At 44.0% G+C, this 24,721-nt stretch overlaps 1 protein-coding gene across 1 annotated transcript; it reads left to right on the top strand.

The window, feature by feature from the left end:
• Positions 1–1,637: 1,637 nt before the first annotated feature.
• GDPD4 (glycerophosphodiester phosphodiesterase domain containing 4) lies at positions 1,638–24,411 on the top strand. The gene is made up of 13 exons (XM_025172699.2): positions 1,638–1,820; positions 3,125–3,228; positions 6,111–6,204; positions 8,335–8,394; positions 9,176–9,274; positions 11,908–12,001; positions 13,071–13,216; positions 15,274–15,356; positions 17,676–17,826; positions 19,769–19,993; positions 20,609–20,766; positions 20,887–21,034; positions 23,487–24,411. Exons 1-13 carry the CDS (start codon positions 1,638–1,640, stop codon positions 23,571–23,573), a joined length of 1,632 nt encoding a protein of 543 aa, XP_025028467.2. The 3' UTR covers positions 23,574–24,411.
• Positions 24,412–24,721: the final 310 nt, after the last annotated feature.

The following is a 24,721-nucleotide window of genomic DNA, read 5'->3' as shown; positions in this document are numbered from 1 at the left end:
AGCATCTGAAAGAAACTTCTCATAAGCAATAGGAACTTGACACACAGGTACAGAGATTGAAAGACCCAAGGCCGTTGAGCAGCCTATTGAACAACCCGATCAGCAAATGATTGTCTTGAGTAACAGAAGGAGAAGCAAGTGAAACGACCAGGTCTGCGTGAGCAATCTGGTGGCTGGAGGTGTGAAGAATTCTCTCAGCTTCCATAAGCAAATTCTCTCTACTTCCTGTGGCATGGCAAACACCAAAAGCATATTTAGAGTCAGTCAAGATATTAACAGTTTTGCTTCTGGCAATACAACAAGCTTGAGTTAAGTTCAGCTTGGCAAAGCGTTCTGCCCAGCAGATTAAAACGAAAAAAATTGCAGCCCCTGTTAGATGGACTCCATCAACCCCAAAGGAAGACCCATCCAAAAACAGTTTAGGGTCAAAGTGAGGATTTTGTAGGGACGCATTAGTAAGATCTGAGCGACATTTCTCTACCAGGTTTATGGTCTGCAAACAGTCATGTCAGTAACTTCCATCATCTGTAGTCAAGGTGAAGTGGCAGGATTCAAAGTCAAGTTGGGAGCAGTTAGAAGCTCTGCTTCGTAAGCAGCTAAACGCGGATGTGTAGTAAAGCCTTGAGTCTGACCTTTGAGGAGAATAGCAGCAACCTCATGAGGAACCAAAACAGTCAATGGAAAACCCATAACCAAGTTTTTAGATCAGTGTTTCTCAACCTTGGCAACTTTAAGATGGGTGGACTTCAAAGCGGGGGGAGGGGGGGAGTCTTTTTGGGTACACCAGAAACAAAGGAAAGGCAGAGGCTGTTGGCCTGCTGTGAAGAGAAAGGGGTGAATTTTTAACAGGTGAAGGCGAGAATGCTTTGTGTGAGATGGGCGGCTATATAAACGTGACATATAAATAAAATAAATGTAGGAGGTCTTAGCTCGTATTTTACCTCTGTCTTATCTCAGAAAGGAAACAGAGCCTTAGCTGGCCATTGAAAGAAGCAGCTGAAGCTCAGGATTTTCAAGAAGAAGGTAAACTTAGCTAACTTAAATAAATGCAAGTTTCTGGGGTCAGATGAATCCCATCCTAGGGCCCTCAAGAAACGAATGGAAGTGATTGCAAAACCATTAACTGTCATCTTTGAGAACTTCTGGAGAACCACCGAGGACCCCGAGGCTGAAGGAGAGCAAATGTCCTTATCTTCAGAATTAGACACCTGTCAGCTTGACCTCTACAATGGACAAAGTCCTTGAACAGATTATTAAGATCATATTTGTGAGCGTCTGGACAAGAATTTAACCATAAACAACAGCTGGTGTGAGTTTGTAATAAATAACACTAGTCTGGTATAACCCACCTTCTTTTTTGAATGACTAAAGACAGCTTTAAGCAGTTTCTGCTGTGATCTGGAGATGGGGCAAGGGCAACGCTATGATGAGGACCTGTCATATAATAATGGTTCCTTGGGTAGATGGGCGGCTCTAAAAATTTGATAAATAAACAGATCATAAAAATAAATACAGGGGCGTGTTCATGCTGAGGTTAGGGGATGAGCCCTACATCTCTTCTCCATTCCTGTCCAAACTGTTGAGCCATCTTCCTTGTTGAATTCACCTTCCAGGCTAAAAAGGTAGAAGTTCTATAGATGGAGGACTATCCTGCCCGTGTCAAGAAATCCAAGTTGAGGAAGCTCAAAAAGGCTAAGAAGCGTTTGCTCAAAAGCTCTAAATATGAAACCTTCATTTCTTGCCTGGCTGGATTGTACAGCTGCCAGTGGCAGGCCCAGAAGCGCAAAAGGATTAAACCAGGACATTGGTGTTGCAAAAAGGTAATGGCAACATTTCCCTCTCTGAGATGTCTAGTTCTTCAGTGTGTCACAGAACTAAGGATCATAGGGTTGGGAGTTCCATACAGCTCAATGGGACAATGTGGGGGAAAGTGGAGGTAAACTGCTATTGACCAAACTATAGCTCTGGTTTGGGCATAATGACAAAATACCTAAGTTCCCACAACATGCTGCGTCCATTTTAACCTAGTCTTCCTTGTTGTGTGAACCCAAGCCTGCAGGTTTTGGTGAAAATGGCAATAGCTGTTTCTAATCTCCTTCACACTGTGGTGTCAGACCAGTGGTGTCCGTGGGGTAGGTGGTAAAAAAGTCAAGATGGTGGCCACACCTATATGATCAAAGGCCCACCCATTTTACAATGGCAACATGGAAGTCCAGCTGTATGGAAGGATTCCAGCCCGCTGTGCTAGTACGGAAGCAGTTCTGGATCTCTGCGATCCCAGCTGTGTTAGAAATCTGAGTTTTTTTATTTCTGCATTTGAATCTGCAGTAGAACAGAACAAACTTTATTTCGGTCAATGACCAGTGTAAAACAGCAAAATATCCAGGTTCCAATTTGGTAAATGCATAACAATTTATGTACTTAAAACCTGTAAAATCTGTTGAGATGATCTAGCTGACTCTGCAGTAAAACGAAACATTTTTTTTAATGTAAACCACAAACCAATTTGATAATGTCTTAAATACAAATGTTTATTACTTAGTATATCCAGGAACAGTGAACCCTCAGTTCTCAGCAACTTCATTCAACAGACTTTGGATGCAATAGGCAAAATTTTAATTCAGGCTTCCCTCCTAAACACTGGACACTAATTATTTCCGAAGTAATCCAGATAATTGATACAATTTATGATGTTTGCATCATAACATAACAGATGTTGTTCCATCATTTGTAACATTCCCTTGCTGCAAATGATACAAATTGGCACAAATGATGTAAACATGTCAATTACATAATTGCAAGTAAGGTAAAGGAGGTCAATTACATGAATTTGGATTTAACAGACAGTTGGATTTAAAGGACACCCTTTCCACCCAGAATGGTCCATTAAGTGGAGGTTTTTGTTAATTTGATTTTCCCCCCTCTTCTGCTGGATGTTGCAAATGGGCATTTTGTTTGCTTTTTCGCTTTTGTGAGGGTGGGCCCAAGCAGGTTGGCGCAACCCCGGAAACTGGAGATAAGTCTAAATTCTCTGGGGCAGCCTCCTCAGCCAACATTTCAGGTTACACGGAAGTTCCTCTCAAAGACTAAGCTTAATGCCTTTCCCTCCAATTTTTACTTATAGGGAGAGTGCATATGTTTCTCCCTCTTGGTTTTAACGTTCGGCTCTTCCTTTGTCTTTCTGTATATGTGGGGAGAAGCAAGGAATGACTACAATAGCTTTGACTGGTAAGTGCCCAAAGGGACTTATTACTAATAACGAGAAGAGAGGAGGTAGTATTATATGTGCCCACTGCCACAGGGGTCTCTCCATGTGTGCTCGTGTTCACACAATTTCCTCTCTTTCTTATATAATGGATGCCTTTTCAAAGCCTAATCCCAGTAGGAAAGAACTAATTTTGGGTAGATAATGAATCACCACTTTGGGGGAAGATAGTTTTTGCTTCCCCAGCAATGACAATGGGAATGTTCATTCATGCTGGAGCTGATCTCAGTGGAGGCTAATGAAAAGAAGACTCCAGATTCCAAGGAGGTCAATGATCTCCAATCAAGTGCATGGTCATATCTGGGAGGAAGGCAGCAAGTTGGATGGGGAACTCACCTCACACTCCCCTCCCAGACATTTTTAGCCTCCAGGCCAGGGGTGCTAAGCAGAATTTCTCATCAGCCTAACCTCCGCAGAGTTATAGCCGCCCACAAGAAATCTCATAATTTAAATGAAAGTGCCGGAGGCTTACTGAGGATTTCTCCGAAAGGAAAAAGGTTGATAGGTCTTCCAGAAGCCAGATTGTCCACTACTGTACATACCCCGTTGCAAACTTCCCTTCTTAGGCCTAATTAAGCAGCAGGCCACCTAATTTGTAGCCAAGTTAAGAATACGGTACAAGCATCCAACTTGCAAGCCAACCGAAGAACTGTGTGAAGAATTAGGTCAGGGATCCTGACCTCATAGATTTCAGTAGTAGGTTGAAATAGTTAGCAGAGTCTGCATTTTAAAAGCAGAGCCAGCCCAAGAATATAATGCATCGAGAAAAGGGCAGCGGTCAGATCAATTACATTAATTTGGATTTAACAGACAGTTGGATTTAACAGATGGCTGGATTTAACAGTCAGCTGGATTTAAAGGACACCTGGCTGGGGAATTCTGGGCGTTGAAGTCCATACATCTTGAAGTGGCCATGGTTGAGAAAGACTGACAGAGGCTATGACAAAAGTATGGTTCCAGCACAGGAACTGAGGAAAAGCCTGTTCTTATTCAGGACTCCAAGCCGTATAAAAAAACAGAAGCAGGAACTGTGCCTTCAAATTTCAGGCTCAGCTAAACCAAATGACCTCTCCTAGATTCCAGTTCCAAAGGCTCGGGCCCTTTTATGGCACTGAACAAGGGGTTGGACTAGATGACCTCCCAAGGATCACTTCCCATTCCAGGATGCGATCTTTTGGTGGATCTACGGGGCCCTGGCATCCTGGGGCTTTTTTTTGACTGTATAGGATTACCCTGAGAAGAAACTCAGGCTGTAATTGAACAGGTGTCATGGCCTTCCGAGGCTCATGCCTGGGGATTATTTAAAATGATTTTCCAGCTTTGATTTTTCTCACCGTCCTGGCAGTATTGTAGATATTCCCCCACGCCTTGGGCACCAAACTTTTCCAAAGGACTCGGTGTGGGGACGGGAGTGGTTGGGATTGCAGCTGTTGAAATAAAGGACACCCCCCACCCGCTGCTATTTCCCAAGCTAGTATGTTCCCGATAATTTGGATTACTGCTCCCTTCATCCCCGAACGCGTGCCTGGGACAATGACAAGCAGCCCCCAAATTATGAAGGCCTGTTGTGAAGCATCTGGCTCCCTTTCATTCAAGGGCCACCAAGGCCCCTGCGAAAACCTCTGCTGATGTTACTTGCACCGTGACCTTCTCATGTAAATTGTGTCATCTGCATCAGTCGCATCGTCACGCACGTGGCCTACCCTCCACAATTTGTGTCGTTGCACGAGGTCATGATGCTCGTGGCATCACTCGTCCACCCCTTGCAGACCCACGTATCTGCCGTGTTGGGAAGCTGATGCTTAGAAAGGACTTGACAAATAGCAAACTATGATTTCCCAACTTGGGGAATATGATTGCTCTGTAATAGTTTCATAAGTTTACCCATCCAAGATAGGCTAGTGAGGGCAAGCTTCACACCCAGGCGAACAGGTCTCCAGGCATTCAGTCATGGATTCACACTCAGGTAGCTTTGGCCCAAGACCCCCAGACTTAACTCGGCTAGTTTAAAATCTTTGTGGCAGGCATGGGGGAAAGCCTTTAACACAAAGTTGCTTCAACCAGATCCCAGGATCCCTGGGGGTATGTATCAGTGGATAGATTTCAGGGGGTCCATGAACTTGGATGGGAAAAAAATTACAACGTCCTTTTCAGTACCCTCACTGAAATTGAGCTTCTTCATTCAATGATTGAGGGAAGCCGTAAAGTAATTATGTATATAATTATTTATTATTTATGTAAATGATTTTTTAAATTTTTTAAAAATTTTAATAGAAGAATTATTTGGGTAAATAAAGTAAAAGAAAATAATCTCACTGTTCTGCCCTAAAAAAAGGGTATCATTATTGATTTAAATCAGTGTTTCTCAACCTTGGCAACTTGAAGATGTGTGGACTTCCACTCCCAGAATTCCCCAGCCAGCCAAGTCCACACATCTTCAAGTTGCCAAGGTTGAGAAACACTGATTTAAAGGATTAATCAGAAGCACATACATTACTATTTGTTATTCTGAAATATTTTGCTAACTGTATTTGAGCACACCGGGTTTCCTTTGCAATGCAGTGGCTATCTCTGTATTTTATTCTATGCATTCAAAGGCAATTATTTTAAGAAGGGGTTGGTAGTGAAACCAGATTCTCAAAGGGGTCCATGATACCAAAAAGCTAAGAACCTCTGCTTTAACCCAACAGTGGATTGCCCACAGCAGAATGAGTTTCACATCATACCATTCAGACTCATATCACTAGCTTGGGAAGAAGAAATGAAACCAAGTCCCTATTTTGTCATTTCCTACTCAACAATGAATTCTTTTCCTAAATGTCATTGTTCTGTGTTATCTTTTTAGGTACAGCTTCATAAATTTAGGCTACTGGTTTCACTGGTCGACTTTCCTCCTGTTCCTGGCTGTATTCCTGTTCTCCTACCTTTTTTTCTTAATCGTAAGTCCAATCTTTCTTTGATGAAAGACTTCCCCAAAAGACAGCGAAGAAGCTGTTGGCCAAAATTTAATGGAAGGTGTGAAGCTAGTTGTGTGAAAGATCAAATGTGTGAAGAGTGAAGCTCAGAAGTAGAGACCATGGTTTGCATTCAGAAGGCCCCATGTTCAAACTGGGGATATTGATTTTGCTAGGTATAGCCAATTTTCCACCCTTAAAATCCCAACTCAAGATATTTCCACATTCCCTAACAATCTAGCTGGAATAACTTTCTCCTTGAGACTCTGGTGAAAGGTTTCCAGCAGAAGAAAATATTATAAGCTTAGTGGGATCAATGCTTCTACTTGTCTGTAGTGTCCATGGGGAGTGAAGGGGTGTCAGAAAAGTAAAAACGGTAGCAAATTGTTGCATCTGTTATCTTGAATTTTTTGACATTCCTCCAGATGACCCTCTTACTTGTGAACTGAACATAGACTCCGGGGGTTCCCAAATTAGTCTGCAAGCTTTCTCATCAAGTTTCTGCTCATTTTATTATTTTTTTTTATCATACCTTCCCTTAATGCTTCTTTTTTCCCCAGCCCTCAGTTCTGTGTTAGGATCTACTTTGATTTTGAAAAAGAACATGGTCAATATTTCAGCCTCACCCACTTCCACAGATGTCATCACTTTATTCCTGTAAGCCGCCCGGAGTCACCGTGAATGAGTTGGGTGGCCATATAAATTGCTTAAATAAATAAATAAATAAATGAAATAACTTGTTGAGGTCCTCAGAGGCTGAAAGAAAGTTGTATTTCAAAAAGGGCACTCCATCCTGACCAAAAAATGGTTGCTCATTTCTGATTGGGATAGTATTTGCAAATATAAGGATGATGAAGTTACATATTTCAATGCTGTCCCCTAATTTTTAAAAAAATCCCTTAAGTGCAATTTCAGATGCTGAAGAGAAATATTAGAGCAATGTTTCTCAACCTTGGGAACTTGAAGATGTGTGGACTTCAACTCCCAGAATTCCCCAGCCACTCAGAAGTCCACATATCCACTGTATTAGAAAGTCTAGGTGTTTCCTTTATCATAGTTAATATGTCTGAAAGAATTTTGGTTGCCAAATGGATTTTTCTACTTGGGAATAAACCCATTGAGACAGTTTGATCTAACTGATAGGCAATGTCTTTGGTTTAATGAAGAGATCTGAAAACAGACTTAAAGAACGGCACATCCTTCCTCCCCAGCCTTCCAGATGTGCTTACTGTATATACTCTCATATAAGCCTCTCAGCAGGTAAGCTGACCCTTGAATTTTTAACCAAAATGCCGTGAAAAATGTGCTACCCGCAGATAAGCTGACCTGCGTTTTTCATGGTATTTTGTTTCAAACTTTGAGGATCTGCTTATCTGCAGATGGGCTTATCCACAAGTATATAGGGGAAATATGGGGACTGTAAAAAAGTACTATTGTATATATTCACGGATAGGCCTATCTGCGGATAAGCCAAACCCAATTTTGGGGGTGCATTTTGGCACCTAACATTCTCGGTTCATCTATGGGTATATACCATATTTCAACTCCCAGTTGAATTGAAATTTACCCTTCTGGAAGGCCACCAGCCTGTGAACGGCTGAACTAAAGACAAGAGAAAATATCTGAAGAGCTGGAAGTCATTCCAAAAACGTTTGCATTAGAGCAATGATTTGCACCCAGATCTCCCCTGTTGCTGGATATTCTCAATGCACAGATGGGTGTGAGCATAGACGTGTAGAAACAGACAGGGGAGCGCATTTCACACAGCCCGGTTCTCTCACTAATCTAGGGAGAAACTATTTCTAACTTGCAAGTGGGGAATAGTTCATCTTCAAATACAGAATATTGTACGGTCCTTCTGCAGTAGAGTCCAAGCTATTATGCAAGTCACGGACAGTTTTCCTTCATATCTGGTAGCAATGGAATTTATGCCTGCTACCACAAAGTGTAAATTGTGAAAGACTTCATCCTTCTCCAGTCTTTCGTTGAATAGCTCTCAGGCCTCTGTGAGTTATGAGGCTGAGAATTATTAGGGAAAACTAATGTCTTGATTTCCCCCATAGCCAATGGTTCGGTAAGCTTGGCTACAACTAAGCGTGTGCCATTATTTTACAGTTTATAGCTGTTTTACTACTGTTTGAAAGTCAAGAGCTGGAACTGCATTGGTGCCACAAGGTAATTCATTTAACCTCCTGCCCAATTGCCATCTCCTTCCAATCTGGGAAAATCTGTCCTGGAATGTGTCCTGCTGGGTAAACTGAGGCACAGTACGTTGGGTCAAATGCCCCATTGGTGTTAGGGTAGCCGTGGGCATTGGCCAGCTGGGGACGTTGCCCCACCCCTTGGCCAATGAACGAACAGCCCAATGAATCATGGATATACAATTGTTAACATACATACACCTGGTTGACATATAGCATGGAAATGATTTTTCTTTCTAAATTCTTCCCTAGTGGGAAGTGATTGCTGACACGTAAAAAGTCCTTCGGGCAGTCCAGCTTTTGGCACAGGTATGAGGATCCAGAGAGAGTCAGTTTGGTGTAGTGGTGAAGGCATCAGGCTAGAAACCAGGAGACCAAGAGTTCTCGTCCTGCCTTAGGCATGGAAGCCAATTGGGTGACTTTGGGCCAGTCACTCGTTCTCAGTCTCAGGAAGGAGGCAATGGCAAACCACTTCTGAAAATCTTGCCAAGAAAACTTCAGGGACTTGTTCAGGCAGTCGCCAGGAGTCAAGATTGACTCGAAGGTACACACAGATGAGCAGCCCCAGTGCATTTATTCTCCCCTGTCTGCCCCTCACCCCCGAAAGGTAGATTTCACACCAGAAGTGGTGGAGTTTTCCTCTAAGGACTTCAGGTGGCCTTGAAATGATTAATCTGGAAGCCTTGAAGGAAGGCTAGGTGTTTGCTGAAACCACATAGAACCGATGAATAATGAATCATGGCTGATCTCTTTAGGGAGTGACACTATTCACCCTGTTTCTTTCCATCACTGGCTTAACCGTCATATCCCTGTTCTGGAAACGTCAATGGCACACGTTCTATTTGTCATTCCAGGTAAGACATTCTAAAGATCTCACACTGGCATGATGTTTTGAAAACTGGAGGGGGATACTCATCCGTGGAAAATGGAATGCGATATAAAATATAGCTTTTAATCCCTGGTATATACATTAACCTTCCCCACCCTCAGGGCATTCAAGGGGGGAGGGTTAAAAAAAAGAGTCAAGGAGTTGGGGGCGCATGGATGAAAGGTGTGTGGCTTCGATGACATGGTCACGGCCACCACTGAAATTTTTTGACATCTTCCCCTCCTCCCCACTGATGCCCCTCCTCAACCTGATGCTCTCTAATTGTAAGTAGGTCCCATCAAGACAGACCCAACTCCTGGTGACAATCTGGACAAAGGCCTTCCATCTCAATCTGTCCCTGGTGACATCTTTCTCATTTGCTGATCAACTGGACAGTTTAAATATTGTAGGCTTGTTCCATTAGTAGAATCATGAAATCATACAGTTGGAAGGGACCTTGGAGGTCTTCCAGTCCAACCCCCTGCCCAGGGAAGGAATCCTCAGACCATCCCAGACAAATAGCTGTCCATCCTTTGATGGCCTCCAGTGATGGAGCATCCATGACTTCAGGAGGGAGGCTGTTCCACTGCTTAATAGCTCTTGTAGTCAGGAAATGCCTCTTAATTTCAAGTTTGGAGCTCTCTCTGTAAAGCTTCCACCTGTTGATCCTTATCCTACTTTCAGGCACTATGGAGAATAAATCCCTACCTTCTTCCCTGGGACATCCCTTCATATATTAAAAGACTTCTATCGTGTCTCCCCTTGGCCTTCTCTTCTTTAGGCTAAACATACCCAGTTTTTTTTAACTGTTCTTCATGAGATTTGGCTTCCAAGCTCCTCACCATCTTTGCTGTTCTTCTCTGTACTTTTTCCAGTTCCTCAACCTCCTTCTTATATTGTGGGGCAGCCAAAACTGGACACAGTATTCCAGGTGTGGTCTGACCAGTACAGCAGACAGCAGAATTGTCACTTCCTGTGGTCTCAACATTATACCTCTCTTGATGCAGTCCAAGACTGCATTGGCTCTTTTGGCAGTTGCAGCACACTGCTGGCTCATGGTTAATCTGTGGTGCCCCAAGATATCCAGATCCTTCTCACAAGTATTACTGCTGAGCCAGGTACTGCCTAACATGAATTAGTACATTTGATCTTTCTTACCTAAGTGGAGAACCCTACATTTCTTGCTACTGAACTGCATTTTTTCAGAAAAGTCCCAACGTTCAAATCTATCAAGATCCTTTAAAACCTGTCTTTTGAGATGTTAGATTTGTGTCGCCTGCAAATTTGCTAAATAACCCTTCTATCTCTTTATCTAAACTATTTATAAAAATGTTGAGTACAGTTGTTCAACCAATTGCAAATCCATCTGGCAGTGGGACCGTCCATTCCATGTAATTCCATTTCATCAGGAAAGAAGCTATGGCAAACTTTAGCAAATACCTCACTGAAATCTAGTGCCAAACATCCACAGCATTCCCTTGGCCTATTATTCTAGTTACTTTGTCAAAGAAAGAAAGAAAGAAAGAAAGAAAGAAAGAAAGAAAGAAAGAAAGAAAGAAAGAAAGAAAGAAAGAAAGAAAGAAAGAAAGAAAGAAAGAGAGAAAGAAAGAAAGAAAGAAAGAAAGAAAGAAAGAAAGAAAGAAAGAAAGAAAGAAAGAAAGAAAGAAAAGCAAGTGGTAAAATTAGTCTGGCCCAACCTATTTTTAACAAACTCATGTTGGCCTCTAGTAATCATCTTGTTCCTTTCTAAGTACTATACTTGCAAACCCATTGCTTGATGAACGTTTTGAGGATTTTCCCCAGGTATTGAGGTCAACCTGACTGGTCTGTAGTTTCCTGGGTCTACTTTTCCTCTTTTTAAAAGATTAGAACAACATTAGCTCTTCTCCAATCTCCTGGCACTTTCCCTGTACTCCAGAAGATCTCAAACATTACAGGCGGTGGTAATCTTTGACATCCTCTATTTCCTTTAGCTCCCTAAGATGTAATTTCTGGTCCCGGAGCCTGGAATTTATTCAAAGCAGCAAGGTATTCTCTCACCAATTCTTTGCCTATTTTGGCCTAAATTTCTCTCTCCCCCCGCCCCCCATGATACAGTTTCTGACAGGTTGGACCACCTTTTCCCTTTGTGAAAAGACAGGTGTAAAATAAAGCAGTTCAGCCTTCTCCCTGTTGTGCATCACAGTCTTGCTATCTTCTCCAAGCAGCAGGTCAAGAATTTCCTTGATTCAACTCTTGTTCTGCACCTACCCAAAGAACGCTGTGCTTTTTGGCATTCAGCCCCAGCTCATTCTGAACCTCAGCCTTCTTGACCCCATCCTTGCAAATCTGGACTCTTTCCTGATATTCTGCTTTTGGCCCTCTTTCCATTTCTTTAAAACCTGTCCTTTTTGTTCTCAGTTTATCAGAGAGCTCTTGATGCAACCACTCTGGTCTTCTCAGGTGCCTCCCTTTTTTCTTTCTGTTTGGTATTGTATGTATCTAATTTTTCAGAATTTCCCATCCCTCCTAAACTGTTTTTCCCTTCAGGATTTCCATCTATGGAATCCTTAGTGGTGGTGATGATGATGGAATGAAGAGATTTTAAACTTTTTATGGTTTCTTTCTTCTTCCTAACAGGTGACAGCTCCTTTTCTTCACGTGGTTGCCATATTCACCATGGTCCTCTTGGCCTGGCCGGTGGCGCTGCATTTCTTCCGGGTACGTGATAAAGGTACTGTATCTCCAGCTAATAACAATTCACCCACTGTCTAAGAGTCTTTAGCATCAAAAATGGATGTTCTGTGGTCAGAACCTTCAAGCTGATTCTGAAAAGCGAGGCAGAAGCTCATGTTCTCCTGATGCTTGTAGGAGGAGGAGGAAGCCATGTTTTCAAGAGCAGAAGTCTACCATCAAGGGATAGTCTTTCACTGAGAAGAACCTTTACTACTTAGTCCATAAATTTCCATCATGGATTTATATAGCAGAAATGAAACTTCTGTTAATGAAAGTCCATCAGCTTTGCATGTAAAAGACCTCAGCATCATTCTTCTATTAAGATCATCCATGAAAATAGATGATGGAAAAGAGTTTCTGCCTAAAGTCCTAGAAAATGGCTACCAATATTAGATTAGATCAGTGCTTCTCAACCTTGACAACTTTAAGCTGTATGGACTTCAACTCCCAGAATTCCCCAGCCAGCATGGCTGGCTGGGGAATTCTGGGAGTTGAAGTCCACACATCTTAAGGTTAATTTCTTGGTCTGTAAAGGAACTGGGGGGAGATTTGTACTTTCAGACTTGCAAGATTCTGTTAATGTAGCCTTACAATAAAGTAAAATTAGCTCATCTGGTCATGTTTCCTGTCTGGTTTACTCCACAAGGCTGACATCAATCTTGCAAGTCTGAAAGTACTTTTCTCCCCCACCCCTGTCCCTTTACAGCCCAAAAACTAGGGAGGATCCTTCTGAGCCTCTTGCCCCACCCGCTATCCAGCTGTGGGCTATGCTGTCTCTTATCTGACCATTCCCTTGGCAGTGTCTCTTGGCCCCGTCTCCCAAGGTCTTTCCCACATTCCATTATACTGCCCCAGCTCTCAGGTTAGCTACACACAAACTGTTGATTGAGACATTAGGGAGCCCCTTGCTGACAAACTCCACTTTGCTGTCCACATACACTTATCCAACAAACCTATTCCCTGGGAATATGTGCAGGGGTCCTGTCTCTGAATATACCCACTAAGATTTGCCATTGCTGCAATTTAATGGTCTAATCACCCAAATTGATTTCTTTTATCTTCTTCAGTTCTACAGGTGTTAGTTCTTACTCCTTACCTGGTCGTCCTTGTTTTCCTTATCTTCGTTCCCCTGGGGATGTATTCACCCTGCATCCGGGAGAAGGGGACGCTGGGTCCCAAGCCAGGCCTGATAGGTCACAGAGGAGCACCAATGGTAGGTTGAGCAGAAAGTACCTTCAGCAGCCAAAGAAGAGGTGCTATTGAAAGAACCTTTCTGTAGCAGGTTCCCTCCAGATTTGTGGAAACCAGAACTCCAATAACGACTGAGCCCTCGGACACGGTGGCCGTATCTGTAGGAGCTGGTCCATGCCTGAGTGAAGAATGCAGTTGGGTTAGGGTGCAAGACAGGCCCCCAGCTAAGAAGAACAGGATTGGGCCTTCAATGGGTTCATGGTGGAAGCAATCCTCAAGCCAAGAAGTTCAGGTTCTGGAGCTCAGGCGTCAAGCAAAATGGCCGCTTGTCAGAGATGTTGTGGTCCCAGCACAGGGCAGGGGGCTGAACGAGAGGGTCTGCAAGGTCCTTTCCAAGCCTTACGTTCTTTGATTCTGTGACCACCAAGATAGAACTAGATAGAGGGTCTTCCCATCAGTCCTCTGTTTTACGAGGCAGGTCTGGAAGTCGGGGAGGGAAAAAAAAAACCCTAAGTCTCAGATAGAGCAGGAAGGGGATTGGGGCTGCAGAACAACAGTGTGTTATAAAGCAGCATCCAATATATCTGAGGACATCAAATTGGGAAAAAAAGCTTCTCCAAATTTTGTAGTTTGAATTCCTCCCTCCCTCCCTCCCTCCCTTCCTGAAAGAGTTCAGTCCTGATTTTTTACATGCACAAAGCTCTTCTACTAACTTCTACTTTTCATTTCTAAACAATTTCTAAACTAAAGCTTGCTCAGATAGCTCTTCTCTTTTTTTTATTTCTACTACAGGTAGTCTTTGACTTACGACGGCAATTGGGACCGGAATTTCTGTTGTTAAGCAGTGCAGTCATAAAGTGCGGCCGTATCACTTAGTGATGGCAATCCCTGCAGTCCCGGTTGCCGTTGTTAACTGAATCCCACGGTCGTTAGGTGAGGCAACTTCCTGGTGGCTTCCCACAACCAAGTCTATGGGGAAGCCATCAGGAAGTTGCAAGTCCCAGACGGGTTGCAGGCAGGCCGGCAGGCAGGTAAGTGGCTGCTGCCGGGTTGAGGGTGTGAGAGGGTGCACGGGGTGTGGGGGAGGTGTGGGGAGTATGCAGAGAGGTACGGCAAGGCTTGGGGAGGGTTCGTGGGGGTGTGAAGGTGTGTGTGAGGGTGCAGGGGAGATATGGCAAGGCTCAAGAAAGTTGTTGGGGGGTGAGAGGATGTGTGAGGGTGCGGGGGAGGCACGGCGAGAGTAAGGGAGGGTGTGGGAGGGTGTGAGAGGGTGCAAGGGAGGCGTGGCAAGGCTTGGAGAAGGTGTGGGTGTGTGAGGGGATGCACGAGGGTGTGGGGGAGGCACAGGGAAGATAGGGAGAGTGCAGGAGGGTGTGCAAGAGGGAGAGGGAAACATGGCAAGACTCGGGGAGGGAGGTGCAGCAAGGGTCAGGGAGGGTGTGGGAGGGTGTGAGTGGGTGTGAGGGAGGTACCACAAGGCTTGGAGAAGGTGCGCGGGGGTGTGAGGGGGTGGGGGAGGGGGTGGGGGAGGCGTGGCAAGGAGAGGGAGCAGGAGGGTGCACAAGGGTGTGAAGAAGATGTGGGGAGGCTCAGGGAGTCCGTGCAGGGATCGCTGAATGAATGGTCCTAAGTCGAGGACTACCTATATTGCATTCAAGTCTTCTGGAGACCTAATATGAGGCATATTTTAAGAAAGGCGGGTCCATTAAGTCTAGGGAGAAAAGAGCCTAAATGTTAGATAGCATGTAAAGGAAATGATAGATTGCACAGGATTGGTCTAAAGTTTGTTTTAGATTCCAGTCGCAGAGGGGCCTGGTCAGATCTGAACCATGGAATTGGGTAAAAGGCATCAGCATTCTTGCTGGAAAAGATTTTTTTTTTTTAATCCAGAAGCAAGAGAAGACAGGGCTAAAACTCCCTTCCCATCTTCTCCCTTTGCACCTCCCAGCTATGCACAATTGAGAGAGCTACTTCAGATGGTTAAAATCTGCTCCATGTAATCATGGTGAGGTGCTTGTGCTAACTCAGTCCCAGCGTCATTGAATCTTGCCAAACCCTGATGTTCGATTTTCGTCCTAGGTGGCTCCTGAAAACACCGAGATGTCGTTTGTGAAAACCATTGATTATGGTGCTGACGGTTTGGAGACAGATGTCACCATTAGGTAAGAGTGCTCCGTTGCTCGATCATGGCAAATCTCTTTAGCCACAGTTCTGAAATAGCAGCATTTCCTTAAAAAAGCAGTCTTAACCCTGTGAGGTAGGTTAGGTGGACCCAAACAGTAGAGTCTTAACCCTGTGAGGTAGGTTAGTGCTTCCCATTCCGTGTTAACTGTTCCCACCATGAACCTTGTTTGTCTGCTAGATTTATATCCTGCCTTTCACGCAGGAGCTCCAGGCAGCGTACAGAGAGCTCCCTCCTCCTTTTTTCCCCCCAACAGCCCTGTAAGATTGGGGGGGGGGGGCTCATAGAGAAGATCCACCATTGTCTGGGCAAAGACCTTCCCAGAGAAATGAAAGTTGCTGGTGCTTTTCCAACCTGGGTGGGAAGGATAAATAAGCAGGGGGAGGCATCAGCTGGAGATCATGGGACATGATTTTTTGGTGGTATCCAAACAGAACAGCTGGGCAGCATTGATGCCAAAGCTGCAGTATGATTGAAATCTACCCAGCAGTTTCTGATTTCAGCTGGTTCCAGTGCTGCTGTGGGGAATTGCCCTTAGGATATCTCATTAGCAAAATAAAAAATGGAAGGTGAAAAATCTGGCTAACTATTTAAATATGAAGACAATATTAACATCGATCAGCATATTTAGTGAACTCATAGTTGATGGCAAGGAAGTGAACGTATAGGTCAGTGTTTCTCAACCTTGGCAGCTTGAAGATGTGTGGACTTCAACTCCCAGAATTCTGCTGGCTGGGGAATTCTGGGAGTTGAAGTCTGCACATCTTCAAGCTGCCAAGGCTGAGAAACACTAGTATAGATAGTTTTATTTTCTTGGGTTCAAGAACAGACAGCATGCTGGAGACGTGGAAGAAATGAAATCTAAGGAGGAAGGCTTGACAGAGTTACACAAGGTCCTGAAGGATGGTTCTACGACAACGAAGATCAGAATATTGAAAGCAACAGCTTTCCAGCGGTAATGCATGACTGTGAAAGCTGCACATTGAGGAAGAGGAGAAGAAAGGAGGTGGATCTGGAGGCTCCTGAGAGTCCTGTGGGCTGCAGGAAGAACCAGTCAATCAATTCTGGATCAAATCAAGGTTCTCCGCTCCCTTGAGTCAATGAGCCACAGAGACTCCCATACTTGGGCATTTGATACAAGCGAATGATACTAGGAAAAAAACCCCAATATTTGGCAAGAATGAGGGAAGTAGATGAAGGGAAAGACAATGAATATGGTGGATGGATGGGATCGGAAAGATCAGTGGAGTATCTTTAGAAGAACTGTGGATTTCCACCATGTTGAAATGAAGAGGATTTGTCAATACAATTTCCAGGATTGGATTCAGGACCTCAATGGCCCTTCTCAGCTCCATGACTCCATGATTCTGTGCACACCGGTCATTCAGCAATAGCTGAAGATGTTGGTATTTTCCCAGGGCCTTTATTTTAGGGCCTTTTGAATCTCCCCTGAACAATGTTGTCCTAATTTATCTTTTGATGTTGTTTTGCATTTTGATATCTCAAGATGGTTTTCTTCTCTGCATCCCCCAGATAACTTTTTCTTAACAGATCCAGTAAAATTAAGTTGAGAAAGAGTAAATGCGTTGTTTTCTGACATTCTTGAGTTGCCGGCTAATTTAGAATTTGCAGGACGGATACTGAAGCAGGAGGACATTAAAAGAGGTGCCAGGACCGAAACGAACAGCAACGTGTTTATTTAAATTGTCCCCATTAATGACGTACAGCCCCAGGGGCTCTTCCTCCATTGTGGGGAGGACGTCTCTAGAATTTGACTCTCCAAGGGGCTGCTTTCCTTGGGCAAGTTGGATAGCCCTGCAACCCTCTTTCCCCCTCCATTCCCCCCAAAGTGGCTTAGTTTAGGCATCAGCAAAGGAAGGTTAGATCTTGATGAGGATTAAGTGTCTCTCTGGAGTCCTGCTAGGACAAAAGAGGGAAATGATGATCCGACTGAGGTTAGAGCTGGACGTTTGTTATCTCACAGCTTGCCAGAGTAAATAGGAAGAGCTGGCTTGTCTAAGCAACCTCTCTTCCAGGGGTTAATTGAAAAAGGCAGGTCAATCACAGGACATATGTTTAAGAATAGGAGAGGAAAAGAGGTCATCCAAACCACAGTATCCAATGGGATAATAGCCATGAAAGATGTTAAGAGCAGCAATTACCTGAAGTGCTTCCTGTCTGAGAGCGTATGTGTGAAGGACATCTCGATTCTGACCTTCTCCTGGAAAGAAATGGTGAAGCCTTGCAGATAACCTAGGTGGCCATCTCCATACGTGATGTTGTTCTTCTTTTTGGACAGCTATGATGGCGTCCCCTTCCTTATGCATGACCACAGCTTAAGAAGGACCACCAATGTTGGCAAGCTTCTCCCACATTTAAGTGATGAGGACCCTGCGTATTTCTCCTGGGCAGTCTTGAAGCAACTGAATGCTGGACAGTGGTTTCTCAAGGTAGAGTTGTTGGGAAGGAGAATCCCAGGACTGGGCGAGGCTCTGAGTTGATCCCATAAAGGGGCATTCCAGAAGGCAGAGGGGAGGATGGGAAAACTTGTAAGACTGATGTCAACCCTACAAGGTGGACCTGATCAGGAAACCAACTCCACAGAAAGACCCAAAGTCAGTGTTTTTCAACCTTGGCGACTTTAAGATGGATGGACTTCAACTCTCAGAATTCCCCAGCCAGCATGCTGGCTGGGGAATTCTGGGAGTTGAAGTCCACCCATCTTAAAGTCGCCAAGGTTGAAAAACACTGCTCTAGTCAACACCCTGCCATGTACAGGAATCTACTACAACAGCATTCCCAATATATATATAATTCCAATATATATATATACTTATAGTATATACACTTCTAATGTGTTAAACCTATTATATATACAGCTTATCTATGCCTAATAATATATTTATAAGTGACAATGTTATAGCTATGAGTGACAATACTGAATAAAGTTACAGTTTGCCCTTTACCCTGTGTTCTTAACTGCTCATCTTTTCTAGCAACAAAGACAGGATGACCCCAGTTCCTTCTTAGCCTTCACTTTTAAGGAATGGGAATTCTGTTCCTTTTACTCAGGTCTTGATGTCCTTTTACCATACACCCAGCCCTTATACTTCTGTAGATGTAATGGAATGTGGGAAAGACCCTGGGAGACAGGGCAAAGAGACGCTGCCTAAGGAAGGGTCAGATAAGAGACGGCATAGCCCACAGCTGCATAATGGGTGGAGAAAGAGGCTCAGAAGGGACCCTCCCTAGTTTGTCAGGCTGTAAAGGAGATGGCAGGAGAATTGTACAATTGTACAAAGATTTTGTCAATGTAGCTTTACAATAAAGTAGAATTAGCTCATCTGATTGTGTTTCCTGTCTGGTCTACCTGGTAAGGCTGACATCAATCTTGCCAGTCTGCAAGTACAATTCTCTCCTCCCCCCACCCCATCTCCTTTACAGCCCAGGAAACTGGGAGGATCCCTTCTGAATCTCTTGCCCTTCCCACTTTCCTGCTGCGGGCTAACCTGTCTCTTATCTGACTGTTCCCTTGGCAGCATCTCTTCGCCCTGTCTCCCAAGGTTTTCCCCACATACCATTAAAGGAGGTCCTGCTGATGTCTGACATAGCCTGGTAATTTCTCCCTTCTGCAGAGTTGCTTCTCCACCTTCCAGTCCTTATCAGTTTGTAGAAGGGAGGAATCCATGACTTGTTGCTGGCTGGCAGTAATTAGTCTGCATTGTGGGAAGACCTGTAAGGCCAGAAGGCTCTGGTGCTCCTTTCTCAGCTGTGGCAGTTTTCAAGTCTCATTGCTCACTCCACCAATTGTTTTGGTGTTGCCTTTCTTCCACCAACACCCTCATTCTGTGCTTCCAACATTCCTCTTTTATCTCCTTTGTGGTCCTTTGCTCTCTTAAGGTCCCAGGGAAACCACAAGGAAGGAAAACTCCCATCAGCAGCCTTCAGGCTCTCTTTCCCCACTTTCCCACCCCCCTGGGCTCCACATCTTCTGCATCCTCACAGCTTCTGGATGGCTTCTCCAAGGTCATCTCCGGGGCTCCCCACAAAGACTGAAGAGCTCTGTCCTTTTCCCAGATAAGATTGACCCTGGAATATTCATGGGCTTGTCCTTACCAATATTTGAGCCTAGTCCTATTTCTTCCCCAGCCCCAAAGGTCTCTCTTCCAACAACATTCCCTCTCGTGCTCTGTGCTTTGATTTGCTGTGTTTATTTTTTCAGCAACTGCCCTATTTTTTTTTTAATCCCGGACTGGTTTGAACCTCAGTGTAATGTTAATTAATGGATTGGGTGCCAGTTGAACAATTGAACTGAATTAATAGAATAGACTTCAGGTTTTATTTAAAAACTGGTGTAATACTGCCTGACTGCTGTGCATTTTTTTAACCTAGAACAGACCATTCTACGACATGCCCCCACTCTCAGCTGAAGATGAAGAACTGGCAAAGAATCAGGGGATTTTCAAATTCAGCGATTTCTTGACCCTTGCAAACAAGGCAAATAAACTGGTCCTCTTTGATCTGTATCGCCCTCCAAAGTATCATCCTTACAGAAATAACTGGATCACGAGAACTATAGAAGTGCTCCGGAAAGAATCTAAGATTAAACCCAATTTGGTATGCGGGGGTCTTCTTCTTCTCATTCACGCCAAGGAACTGTTCTCCTTTACATCCACTGCCTGAAAGGTGTCCTCTTGGGATTATTTAACCATTTATTTGCTCCTTTAATTTCTACCACCATTCTTGGAGAGGTCAACGCAAGGGTATCTGCAGGAAGGGGGTGAATGAAGCCAAGATGGGAGTCACAACCGTGCGCTCAAAGACACAAGTAAAAAGGGATGGGTTTTGAGCACTTGGTTGGAGTTGGCACCTTGACTTTTCTGTCTCCCCCAAGCATGCCAGGCTCAAGGAATTTTTTTTAGGGGGGGTTGAGTTTATCTCTACAGTGGTAACCCTGCAAGATAGATTGGGCTAAGTGTGAGAAGGACTTGCAGCAAGTCAGTGAGTTTCTATGGCTAAGGGGGAACTTCTTGGCCTGCTAATATGGAATAGCTCTTTTTTTCCTCCTCCTCCTCCTCCTCCTCCTCCTCCTCCTCCTCCTCCTCCTCCTCCTCCACCTCCTCCTCCTCCTCCTCCTCCTCCTCCTCCTCGACTATCAATTCTGAAAATGCTTTTTAGAAAATGTAGGAGGAAAAGAAAAAACGTCAAGTACTGCTGTTCTGTGCATCACAGGTCCTCTGGTTGCATAACCCAAGTCGGCGTTACATTCAGGTTATGGCTCCTGGATTCCAACATATATCATCTTCTGCAGACCCCATTGAAGACCTCCGACTGAGGAACATTAGAAAACTCAATTTGGACTACCGAAGGTTGACTACGGTAGATATTCGGTAAAGAACTCTCTGGGAAAAGAGAAAAATGGTGCCTGATTTCTGAGGCAGACTTTTAGGGTCAATCTCCATGGAATGTTCTCGGTCATCTAAGGGGATCTCATGATGCTTTCTTGAAAGGAAATATGCTGAAGCCAACATCACCACCAACCTCTGGGTGGTCAGCGAACCATGGCTCTACTCCTTGGCTTGGTGCTACGGAGCTAAATCGGTAACTACTGACGCTGTGCACGCTCTGGGCAACATTAGCCAGCCTTTCTTCTTCTTGGTAAGTAGAGGAAACATCTCTTACCTCATGGAGGTGCCCCCACTTCCAGTCATGGACATAAGGGGTTGCCCATTCCTGCTTTGGGAGGACAACTTGTGCATTACTTGGAGCTCAAGGCAGCTGCCAGTTGAGCAGTGAGAATGAGATTAGCTGAGACCGAGAGCTTTGAGGGAGCTGAAGACTCCCTTCTGCCTTGTTCTAGATAGGTCCTGGTCTCAATAGGTGTTTAGCAGTCCTCTTCATTCGCTGCTCTTATGGTCCAGGTTCCAGAGAACCAAATTTCCTGGAATCTGGAGTCCAAGGAAAAAAAATGAATGGCACCAGGAAGGAAAGGAAAATCTTGTTAGCAATTAAAAGTGAAGTCTTCCTTAAGCCAAGCTCAATTTGCTGGTGGCTGATTTTTAAAAACTAGAAATATTTTAGGGGAACAGGATGGCTGGGGAAGGACTACCTAAAAGGGAAGATTTTGAAGAGAAGACTAAAACGCCACTGGGATAGAACTTCTCCCAGCAGATCAGGTTACTGGGAGGGTGATAAAAATGGGGAATTCCATAAGGAAATTCTGAGACCGAGAGCTTTGAGGGAGCTGAAGACTCCCTTCTGCCTTGTTCTAGATAGGTCCTGGTTTCAGTAGGTGTGTTCACATATTTCTGTCTCCCAAATATTCTCAGCTCAGGGTCTTAACTCTTTGCTTCTATTGCTGGGGCCCAAGAGAGGGGTCTCTGCCCCTGCTCAGATCTGGAGACAGAGATGTCTGCATTAGGGATGGGCATTTTAGCAAATATATCCACTTCGGTAATCTTTACGGTGACCCTATTTTCTTGGAAAAAATAAAGGAGCCCACCTGAAAAAGGGCAAATCTGAAAGAGGTTCCTAAGGATAAAACATTTTAATTGTACAGTATACGTTTATAACTTTGCTTGACAAAGGAAAATTCAATAGCAAAACCAAGAAAACCTTTACAAAAATGCCTATTCTAATAAAAATATCTAAAATCAAACAGTAGATGTAAAACAATTCAATTTCCATGTTTTTCACATGAATGTGGAAGATTTTGCATTAGGTGGTACCATTTGTATGATCAAAATAAAGGACAAAAGTGAGTTTTTGAAAACTAAATAAATCTAAAGGACAGCTTTTGGAAATAAAGGGCTGTCCTTTATAATAAAAGACATACCTGTAAGGTCGTTGTAGTAATCTCACACTTGCTTGTTAATTTTATATTATTTTTCCAGTTTAAGCCGCCCACTATTCAAATTCTCTGAGCGCTTCATAGAAAACATATACAATTAAAACATGTACAAAAAAATAAAATACAAAATGAAGACACCATGCAAACTAGGCAGCAGCAAGGTGGTCATTATAATCTAGGACAATACAAATGAAAATACCATTGCAAATTAAAATAGGATTAGAAAGCCTGGGAAGATAGAAAGCTTGGCACCCAAATGATGCTAATGCGGGTGCCAGTTGAGCCTCACTGGGGACAGCGTTCCATAATTGGGGGGCCACCACTGAGAAAGGTCTCACTCTTGTAGAGGCCCAACTCACTTCCTTTGGAGGGGAAGAGGCCTAGAGGAGGGCCTCATTAGAAGATCTTAAAGCCCATGTAGGTCCACTTGGGAGGAGATGCTGCTTCAGCTCCTCTCAGTCAACCCAGCACTTTTAATTGGAACCAGAAACCTGCTGGCAGCCAGCGTAGTTGGTGAAGAACTAGCATAATGTAGTCATATTGGCCAGGGTCAGCCTAGCCGTTCTTGTCTGAACTAAGCGACATTTCCAAGACAGTTTTCAAAATGACATATTGCAATAATCCCACCTGGAAATTGGTAGAGCATGAATAACTGTTGCAAGGGTGTCTCTGCCCACATAAGCTCACAGTTGTAAATCTAGCAATGCTGATGAAAAGCACTCTTGGCCACCGAGGCCACCTGTGGCTCTAGTTCCAGTGGTGGATCTAGGAGCAACGTCAAACCTGCTCCTGTAGTGTGTGCACCAACCCCTCCAGGACAAGCAAGGCGCCCCTCAGCTGGACTTGCCCCATCCACAAACAGTATTTCTGTCTGATGTGGATTGAGTCTATTGGCCCTCATCCAATCTATTACCCTGCCCTAGCACTGGTTCAGAACGCTACCACCTCATCTGTGTTGGATGGAAAGGAGAGGTGGTGACCCCAGCTGTCTAGTAAGTACAGTGAACGAAGAAAAAAATTAGATAACTGAAAAAATATGGTGGGGAAGGAACCATGAATGGATTTTTATATCAAAGAATGAGTGCTCCTCACAAATATTTTAGCTAAACGCTGCATTTTGTTTCTAAATTCTTAGCATATGCTTGTCTGCATGTTCTCCTGTTTTGCATGTTAATGTTTTTATTTTTTAAGCTCTTGACAGTATTGCCAAGCCATTTCATCTTGCAAATTGATGCCATTTTGTTTGCTCTTCTGTTACAGACTCCCCAGAAATATAAAACCATATGGGTTGCAACAGACATGCTGGCTATCTTCTTCATACCTCTCCTCTTTATTATTCGCTGGTAAATGCCAATATGGATCAATGTTGAAGTTTGGACAAAGTGCGGTACTTCATGTCAGCTTTTTGTGATGCTTGTTCCTTCCCCCCACAGAGATTGCAAACCCTTCACGCATTCAGTTTTACATATTCAACATAACGGCCAAGAGGGGAAGGACTGTGGTTCATAGATCCACCACATTAATGTAGAGGTAGTCCTCACTTAATGACCATTTGTTTAGTGACCATTTGAAGTTACAACGGTGCTGAACAAAGGGACTTAACAACTAGTCCTCGCACTTACAATTGTTGCAGCATCCCCGTGGTCACATGATTGCGATCTGGGTGCTTGGCAACCAGCTTGCACTTACGACGGTTGCAGTGTCCCTGATGTGGTCGCCATTTGCGACCTTCCCAGTCAGCTTTCAGCAAGCAAAATCAATGGAGAACCACGTGATTTGCTTAACGGCCGTGGTGATTCGCTTAATGACCTCTGCAAAAAAGGTTGTAAAATCAGGCGTGACTCGCTTAACAACCGCTTAACAACAAATTTTCTGGTCCCTATTGTGGTTGTTAAGCGAGGACTACCTGAATAGTTTGTTTCAAGAGACTGAGTTCCCAAGGCCAAATCTTTCTTCAACCTTCACTATTGTTCATTTTTCTTGTTCATTTATTCAATTTATGGCCACAGACCAAAACACAGAAAGAAAAAGAAAAGAAAAACCACGTTTTTGTTTTTTTAAAAAAGCCAACTAAAAGGAAAGGGGGAAAAAAGCAGCTAGGATTTTTATCCGTGGGCATCTGGATGACCTCTTGCTGGATCAGACTCTGGTTTCTGGTTTTAAAGGCAGCAAAGCAGGTTGGCTACTGCCAAAGATGTACTGTAGGGTTGTACTGATCAGCCAACTGTTTTGCTGTCTTTAATATCAGAAGCTGAAGTCTGATCCAGCAAGAGGAATATTCTGCCCTTGGATAAAAATCCTAGCTGCCTCCTGTGTTTTCTTTTCTTTTAGTCAGCTGTCAAACAAACAAACAAACAAACAAACAAACAAAAACAAACAAAAAATAAAAAACATGTTTTTCCCTTCCCTTCCCTTCCCTTCCCTTCCCTTCCCTTCCCTCCCTCCCTCCCTCCCTCCCTCCCTCCCTCCTTCCTTCCTTCCTTCCTTCCTTCCTT

This window comes from Python bivittatus, unplaced genomic scaffold (assembly GCF_059951505.1).
Source record: "Python bivittatus isolate LINGU-HERP-01145 unplaced genomic scaffold, Pbiv_v1 ctg000340_np1212, whole genome shotgun sequence".
NCBI lineage: Eukaryota > Metazoa > Chordata > Lepidosauria > Squamata > Pythonidae > Python > Python bivittatus.
This window is presented reverse-complemented; position numbering and strand designations above follow the sequence as displayed.